General features: G+C 36.3%; 1 protein-coding gene across 1 annotated transcript in view; it reads left to right on the top strand.

The window, feature by feature from the left end:
• The window catches only part of ZCWPW2 (zinc finger CW-type and PWWP domain containing 2), a 115,045-nt gene that overhangs the window by 287 nt on the left and 105,202 nt on the right, over nucleotides 1-9,556 (top strand). Inside the window, exon 2 of the mRNA XM_019660620.1 lies at nucleotides 33-96. Within this exon, the coding sequence (XP_019516165.1) occupies nucleotides 33-96 (64 nt within the window). The remainder of the gene's footprint in view (nucleotides 1-32; nucleotides 97-9,556) is intronic.

Genomic DNA, 9,556 nt, shown 5'->3' with positions numbered 1-9,556 from the left:
AGGTGGGCGCGGCGTACTACGTGTCCCATGAGTCTCCGCGGCGGGACGGGGCGGGGCCGCGGCGACGCGGAGAGGCGGAGGCGGGACGGGAGTTGGGTAAGAGCGTTGTCAGTCGCCGCGACGTTTGGTTTCCCGGTCTCTCCCCGCTGTTATCTAGTGCGTCATTTTTACTCAGCGTTTGTTTGAGGGTCCCCGAGCGTGTGTGGTGCGTGTTTGCCCCACTTGGTAGCGCCCTTACGGGTTTACAGCGCTGTCGCCTCACTGTGGCTAGGAACTGGGCAACCTGTAACGATGCGCGCGTGCGAGGGCGGTGCGTGGTGGGGAGCCGTTTAAACTTTGTTTTCTGGGCGCTTTTTCGAACTGAGGAGATCATTTGAAACAAAGTCGGCGCATTGCTCACGGTCCTATAGTTATTCAGCACACTGCTCTTCTCAAAAATGTGAAATTTATTGAATTTACAGCAGAGCCTCGGGATTTGGGTATTGTATCCGGCTGCCCTAGAATTGCTACCACTCTTTGTTTTTTCCCTAGATGACATTCTTGAGCTGGGGAGTTAACGGGTGGCTGAATTCCTTACCATCTTTGGGGGTCGCAGCCAGATGGAATCCCTCAAGCTCTAGAGCTACTTCTAGTTAAACGAATGAACCAGAAAACGTAATTGTAGGCAATTAATCCTCATTAACTGTCAATTGACAATGACCCTCCTCTCCAGCCGCTTAAGTAGTGTTGTATCAACTGAGGGCTTAAATATTAAGTTGGTGTTTTGTTGGAGGATGTTTTTGTATCGCGTTTTAATTCATCAGCCGAACTGACAGCTCATAAAAGGATGGATTCAACTCTAGGATTTATTTTAAATTGTTTTTTTATTGTTGTTAAACCTCTCTTTTTGGTTTACATATAACTGAAAATTCACAGCTGTTGTGAACAAAGACCACAACTTGATATTTTAGGAAGTATTTAAAAATCTGTATTAATGTAATCCTTTAGAAAGATCCTTTCACTTCATCTTATCGGGCTGGGGCATGGAAGAGAGCGGTGTTTCGAACATTTGGATAAGAATCATTGTTTGCCTCAGCAATACGCTTTACAAATTTGAAAGTAAACGTGGTTGATTCCTCCTAGATAATTCCTGAAGTTTGACCATAGCCGTTTAAGGAAGCGGGGAATTAAAAGCAAACCACCAAGCGGTGTGTTTTGGCTACTTGAGTTTTGAAGAATGTCAAAATCAGTTGAGGCACCCAAAATCATCAGAAATAAAATAATTTCTAATTTGTAGATATAGAAATGTTTTCTATTTTTGAACCTTCATTAACAATTTAGAATAATTTGAGACTTGTTAAAAAAGAAGAGAAATTCATTTTTAGCTTTTGTGTCTGCATAAATAAGGAGAAAATGACCCAACTCAGTATTTTGAAGTTTATTTGTTGAGTCTATTTTTGTTTTAAAATACACTATGTAATTATGCAAAATTGGTTTTTATTAACAAAATTGTTTGCTTGTCCAGAATACATAAGCCTATCAATTTCATCAAGTAAAACATCTTAAATTTTTTGGGGGGAGGCGGTAGTGGTACCCCTGCTTGGTTATGACAAAATATAATCCAGATATTTATTACGTTAAGCTGCAAGTGGTCACTTTCTATCCTCTTATGTGCATCTACTTTAATTAATTTTAGTAAATTATTAAAAAACACTTGTCACACAGTTTCGTTGTAAGCATATGTTAAAGTTTTACTGCAAAGGAAAAGGCCTCTGATAAGTCAATTAGAAGATACAGTCTTGGTAGGGACATATGGGAAAAGAAAATGATTAGATAATCATCATTAACCTAGAAAAAAGAAATTAAAGAATTTCAGGGTCACTAAGACTCTGAATAATATAGTCAGTTGCTTAGGTGAGTGAATGGTTTCCCAGAGCAAGTGTTAATTCCATTAAAGTTTATTGGAATATTGCTTAGGCATTTTTTTTCAGGAAATGAAAAAGAGGAAGTTGTGAATTACAATCATCCAAAAAATTTTGTCCCAGGCCAAGTTTGGGACAATTTTTTTAAACCATTATTACATTTGTATAATTACAGTCACAGTCTGAAATTTTCTAAACAATTCACCACTTTAAAAATATATATATACTTGTTACAGAATGGCCATTTGGATTGAATAATACACTCATGATACAAGGCACTGTTTTAGGTGTCCTGTTTACAGGTTGTAAATAAAAAATAAAGAGATAGCTATTACAAGAGATTCTCCGGTTCTGGTTCCCACCTCCGTCCATCCTCTCACCAAGGTCCTGATGTTTTCCATCAGGAACAGGGCTCCCGAAGGCTATGATAGTGGCTTCAGCTGGGTTCCCTTTTCCCCAGGTAGGTTGGATTTCAAAGCAATATCTGAATAAAGAATATGGGCCTTGGCACAACTGCTGACAGGCTTCTCTTATTTTTAGACAATCATGCATTTTTGGAGCTGCTTCAAATCTTAGTTTTGTTTAATTAGGCAGCATGTAAAAAGATGATAAAAGTGGTTTGTTTTTTTAATGGGAGTCATGTATTTCTCAGCTGTGGTGAATATATACAGTTAGAGGAAACAGTAACAATGCACCTTTTGAGGAACTATTTTAAAGTGGATTTCTGGCTAGGGATCATGTTTTCTGTTTCTTTGTCCTGTATGCTGTGAGCACTGTCTCTGTGGTAGACCCTTGCTAGGTGTGGCTCTTCAGTGTCAGCAGAACATGCTTAACATGTCAGAATCTTGAAGGTGAAATAGCAGTATCTGTTCATATGAATATCAGCTTCAATGTTGTTTCATTAGTATTGTTTTAAAAGCGCCCTTCCTCTCTTCTCCTCTGCATATCACATGTCCAGGTTAAGATCTTTAAGATAAGGAAATAGTTTTAATAGCAAAGATAAAGAGTGGATTAAAAAAAATTCTACCAAAAATGAACAACCTGGTATCTGGGCACACATAGTCTGTCTCCCCTCTCTCCTCCCACATGTCATCATCACACCTCCCTCCCCCTCCAGAACACACATAGAACTTGTGAACTACTTCATGACTTCTGTTCATGACTTCTGTTACAGTGTGTGTATCCTGAAGCAGCAGTCTTCAGACTGGGCAACACATGTTCCTAGCCCTTAACCTTGGAAGGTACATGAAGGGTTTCCAGGGAATTATGCAAAGGATAGTTTAAGGACATTCATTCTCAGCTTGTCAACTTACATGTTTTTGCTAAAATTGATCTGCCTCAGCATGTGCCTGAGTCAGACACTTTTCTCTTCCCTCTTTGGTAATTGTTCCTTTTCCACTCTACAAATAAAGCAATACGTAATTCTTGTTTAGGAAGTGAATGATTCTGATGACTGGATGGCTAAATTTTTTGCAAGACTGGAAATTTCCAGTGGCTTTCAAATATATTGCAGAACTCTCCTCACTAATCAGCTGATCATTAAAAAATCACTTGATGATATACCCCTATGTGATTTTTGGTACATAGCTTAGTAGTTGAAAAGATTGATTATTGATATAAGCAGAAATGCTTTCTCTCCTAAATATTCGGAATGAAAAAAATATAAAATATAAGAATAGAATAAACCTGAACTCTATTTTTTTCTAACAATACTATTCATCCTGGATACATGATCTAAATGGCATTGGGGAGGTGGAGAAGGCCCTATCCATTTCTTCGTGAGATGCATTTCCAATAAAAGCTGCTTTTGGTATTTTAAAATGATCATACTTTGTAATATACTTGTTAATTGATCAGTAGGGTTCTTAATGATAACAATAAGGAAAATTTTTTAAAAGTTATGTTCTCAGGAACTTTAAAATATACTTTTTGTTGCAGGGAACTTTTTGTTGTGATAGGCTGATCAATTAAAAATATTTTCAATCTCTGAAATATGTTGGGATAAACTTATATGGGAAAGTAAGATAAAACGATGATTTCAAGGAGAAGAGGAATGTTCCCAAGTTCCTAACTAGAAAGGAGAGTCTGTTCATGTGCTTTTTAAATGGGTAGATGATAAGTGGATATCAAATTACTATGGCATTTACATTTCATTTATAAAAGAGAACTATATATACTACTGTCTGTAGCAGCTAGCCTTGTCCTGAGCATACAATCTGTGCTTCATAATAACTTTTTGACTTGAAGTGCTTTGTAGTCAGTAGGAATTAGCTTCTGACAGAGCTTTCATTAAAACAAAACAAAACAAAACAAAACAAAACAAAAAACAAAGCAAAGCAGGGTCGGCTGAGTGGCGCAATGGTTAAGAACTGGCTTGGGATGCCAGAGGGCCCCGGTTTGGATCCCACATATGAGGGCCAGTGACACTGCCCTCCACAGCTAAGATGCTGAACAACAGCTCAACCTGGAGCTGGGCTGCCGTGAGTCGCCGGCGACGGCGTAGGCTGCAGCCCCTGTGGCAGTGGGTTGCCATGGGCTACCGTATGTAGCCAGCAGCCAGCGTGAGCGGCCAGCAGCCGCAGTGAGCGGCCGTCCAGAAGCCGGCGACTGATCTGCCTCGCCCTGGAAGAGCGCAATGATGGTGCCAACTTGGGCCAGTGAAGCAACGTCCTCCACAACTAGACTGAAGAACAAAACGACAGCAACTTGTCTGTTCCCCTTCCCCCAATTCCCCAATTAAAAAATAAATAAATAAAAAAATAAAACATGAAAGTCATAATTATATGCACAGTAACTAGATGCAATGATTTTCTTTTGGAAACATGTAGGTGAAGAAAAAAATTAGCAGTCCTAGAGAGTCTTTGACCTGAAGAGTAGGGAGAAGAGCAACAGAGAATCCAGGATGGGGTTGATAGATTGTACAGAGAAAGAAGACCCAGTAGAGGAAATCGTATACTTCTTATTAAATGAAGTAAGAACAACTCTCCTTTATTATTTGGAATATGAAATAATTAATTTATTCAATATTTAACAATATTTATTTAGCATCTACCATGTGCCAGACATTGTTTTAGGCACTGCGATGAAACAGGCAAATGGCGTTTTAATGTATAAGGAAATAAAATCTATTTCAGAGAAATCAGTCACATTTCACAAAGACCTATGTGAAATTTAACAACATGATAAGAAATTCCCTCCCATTAATTTTTTGGTGACAGGTTTTTTATGTGCCTATGAAAAAAATAGTTTCCTATTTAAAATGAGAAGAAGAAATAATTTTGAATCTTTTACATGTACATTGTAGAAACCATGAAGACAAAGTTCTTTAGAAGAAAGTCATTTTATAAAGCTACCAAATAAGCAATAATAAAAAGATGACATTAAACTTCAGTAAGATCTATGGAAAGAAATTAAACTAGATTTTTCAAATAGATCATGTAGCAAAGGAGAGGGAAAATTTCCAAACCCATTGCACAACTCACGATATAGTCAAACTGATTCTTAGAAGTCCAAAACCAAAAGAAGTTTTTGTTTTTTTAATTCGAGGATAGTATTTTCTTAATCATTTTTTTTCTTGACAGTCATTTTATGTCAATCTCTTTTGGTTTTTATAATCTTTTCACTGCATAGCCAATGTGTTCACCTGGTTTTATGTATTCTACCCCTTAGGTATCTTTTCAATCCTGTTTTGTAGTCCCTATAGTGCCACAATTTCTTATCTGAACTATTATAATAGTTGCCTCTAATTCATTTTTTCCTTTTTTTGGCATTCAACTTATCATTTATAGGGATATCTAAATGATCTTCTAAAAATATAAATCTTACCATTGCATTTCTCCTCTTAAGCTCCTGAAATGACTTCTTAGCATGTTTTAAAAAGGCCATTCTTAATCTAGCCCAGCCTATTTTTCCACCAACTCTTATAAACACTGCTAACTCGGGCACTGAAATTGGATATCTTTACTCATTTATAAAGTTTTCATCCAGTTGACCCTCATTATTTTATAATATTTACATTTTTAGATTATTATTGACACTTTTTTACAAGTATAGAAATTCTCACAGAATTGGGGGACCCCTCCCCCGCAAATTCTCCCTTAGTTTGAGAATTATGGCTCTACTTCTCACTTATTTGTCCTAAAATGACATCATATTTAGAAGAGAATCCTGTATCTTCAGATAATAGATAGCATCAGAATACATTGAATCATGACTGTTTTTGGAATATGTGCTAGACAGGTACTATCACTGTTTCCACACCAAGTGTTTCCTAATGGAAGTCAAAGCTGTATGTTCCCTTTGTGCCTGGAGTATAAAGGTTTTTTTCCAAAGATAGCATCTTAAACTAGCATCAAATTCTTAGTTCTAAATCTTCATGATGCATTGTATTGCTATCTGTATATCATGGGCAGAAGTCTTAAGTTCTTATCTCATCCCATCAGTCCTTTTTCTAGAATAATCCAAATATTCAGTTTGAAGAGTGTTTCTTTTATTTCCTTGATAAGACAGTTTGATATATTTATTATCTGAAGTGAGTTACTATGTTGCAAATACCTGTGTTAGAGGACAGATAAGTTTAAAGATCAGATATAAGGCAGAACTGTAACTACCTGGAAACATTTAATTGTACATTGGGAAAATCATTGATATGTTAAACATAGTAACTGAGTTGATTGCTGAAAACTAAGAGTTTTGGAAGCCAGATTACCCTTTACTTTTATTGTTTTTTAGTTTTGATTTTTTTTTTTTTAGATTTTTATTGGGGAATTGGGGGGTTGGGAACAGTGCTGGGAAATTGGGGAAAGGGGAACAGACAAGTTGCTGTCCTTTTTGTTCTTCAGTCTAGATGTGGAGGACGTTGCTTCACTGGCCCAAGTTGACACCATCATTGCACTCTTCCCCAGTGAGGCCGATCAGTTGCCGGCTTCTGGATGGCCGCTCACTGCGGCTGCTGGCCACTCACGCTGGCTGCTGGCTACATACAGTAGCCCATGGCAACCCACTGCCACAGGGGCTGCAGCCTACGCCGCCGTCGCCGGCGACTCACGGCTGCCCAGCTCCAGGTTGAGCTGTTGTTCAGCATCTTAGCTGTAGAGGGCAGTGTCACTGGCCCTCATATGTGGGATCCGAACCGGGGCCCTCTGGCGTCCCAAGCCAGTTCTTAACCATCGCGCCACTCGGCCGGCCCTAGTTTTGATTTTTAATACCATTAAGATGAAAATGGAAATGCTATGACCAGATTTACACCAAATCTTGTGTTTTAACCTGGGAATTTATTAGCAACAGAAATATGATTTATATTAACATTTATACTCTTGAAAAATGTAATTTTTCACATTGAGTATTTTATTCACTAATTTGAACGTTTATTATTTTGGTCAATATTTTTTTATAAAGGTATGAAACAGTATATGAAGTATAAAAGGATGAAAAGTTTTTTGTCTACACAACTAGGCAGAGGACATCTGTGATTTTCCAGACACAGCAAACTCACTTAAAAAATATACACATGGGTATCTTTGATTTACAGGAAAAATAATGGCTTGGGTTGAGGAAAAGGCCTAGGGAAAACTTTTGTGCATCTTAATTTGCATATTAAGCAAATTACCAAAATATACATAATTCTTGTTTTCTAAAACTAAAGCAGCAACAAAAATCTTTAAAATTTTATAAATGACTTTCATCTTTACAAAAAAATGAGAGGTTTATTCACTTTTTTCCAGAGGAGAAATAATATAGAATAAGGAAATTGTCAACTATAAGCCACAGAACGTATTTATATGAAGTGTTTCTGAAACATCCCTTTAGTTGAGTTAGTGAAAGTGTACTTTTCCCCTCATAACCTAGATTATGTCAGTCCCAAGTTTCCTTTTTGCTGAAAAGTAATACAGTCTTTAAATATTGATTTTAATGTATTATGTTATTAGTCAAGAATAATATTGGGCCTTCTAATGATGTTTTAATAAACATTTTTAGGAAAAGTAGATTTAATTGGCATTCATTTTATTCACACAATAAAGTATGATATATTTAAAACTGAATTTATCAGTATTATATTGAATATACACACTACTTAAACAAAGATTTTGGTTGCAAAATAAAAACTGTGCTAATTACAAGAGATCTGTGGAAAATAGCAAAGGATAAAAAGATATTGACCATGAATAAACTAAAGTAGAAAGTAGCCTGATATATTAGCAGGGGACATAGAAGACTTACAGAAAAAAAGTATTACTTCTACCAGAAGATTAAAAAAAAATTATGTATGCATCTAATAAAACAGCTTCAGAATATATGAACTAAATCTAGAATGAACTAAGAGACAAACTCAAAATACTGCAATATTTTTTAATGCACCTCCTTCACTAACTGATAGAATAAAAACAGAAAAAATACATTAAGGAAATACATGATTTGGATTAAAATTATTGACCATACCCATTAGGATGGCTATTAGCAAAAGCAAAATGGAAAATATCCATATTAAAATTAATATGGAATCTCAAGGGACACTGAATAGCCATAACAATCTTGAAAAAAAAGAACAAAGCAGGAATAAAGCTGGAGGCTTCACATTTGCTGACCTCAAAACACATTACAAAGCTACAGAATCAAAACAGTATTGTACTGGCACAAAGACATACATACAGACCAATGGAATAAAATAGAGGGCCCCAACAAATCTTCACATATATGGCCAAATGATTTTCAATAACGGTGCCGAGACTATTCAATGGGGAAAGGGCAATCTTTTCAACAAATGGCGTTAGAATAACTGACTATCCATATGCAAAACAATGAAGTTAGATCCCTACCTCACCATATACAAAAATTAAGTCAATGAATCAAAGACCTAAATGTAAGGGCTAACACTACAATGCTCTTAGAAGAAAAATAGGGAGAAAGTTTAATGGCATTGGATTTGGCAATGATTTCTTGAGTATGACACCAAAAGTGCAGGCAACAAAAGAAAAAAATAGGTAACTAAAGGACTCTAAGCCAATTACTAATAAAATACAAAAAAAAAATTAGTGACTCCAATATTGGAACAATATTGTGATCTGTACTTTGAATGTCATTAGAACTGTCTAAATACATAATTGAGTAAATAAAGACTATACAATTTCAGCTTCAAAACTAAAATTATGCCCATGTTTAAATAGTGTAGACATTTAATGATGTAGGAAAATGTTCACAATGTATTGTTAAGAAAGCAAATTGTCAAGTTCTCTTCAAGATTACAGACATATCTTTTTCTATTAAAATTACAGTGAAAAAGTAAAATACACACACACATACACACATACACATAGAAAAAGAAAGAGTTGGGGAATCAGTTGACAATGGATTTCAACAAGTATTCTGAGAGAAAGTGGGTATGAATGTGTTGTCAAATAAAATGGAGCACTGGAAACTTGAGCACAGAATATGCTGGAGAGATGTCCACCTTGGAGATGGGACTGAAGCTTCCCAGAAAGATCATGGCGAGGTTCTGAAGGCTCTAAATGAAAGATGGAGGATGAATATGAGATTTTTGGAGATCATTTATGAAACTAATATGCCTCCTTACTTTCCCAATCTCATCATGCACAAAGAAAGACAGGCAGTACAGTGTTTCTTCCCAGGCCAAAAGAGGAGAGGACATTAAAAGAAAA

This window comes from Hipposideros armiger, unplaced genomic scaffold (assembly GCF_001890085.2).
Source record: "Hipposideros armiger isolate ML-2016 unplaced genomic scaffold, ASM189008v1 scaffold_322, whole genome shotgun sequence".
In the NCBI taxonomy this organism is placed as follows: Eukaryota; Metazoa; Chordata; class Mammalia; order Chiroptera; family Hipposideridae; genus Hipposideros; species Hipposideros armiger.
Note: the sequence above shows the minus strand (reverse complement) of the source record. Positions and strands in the feature narration are given on the sequence as shown.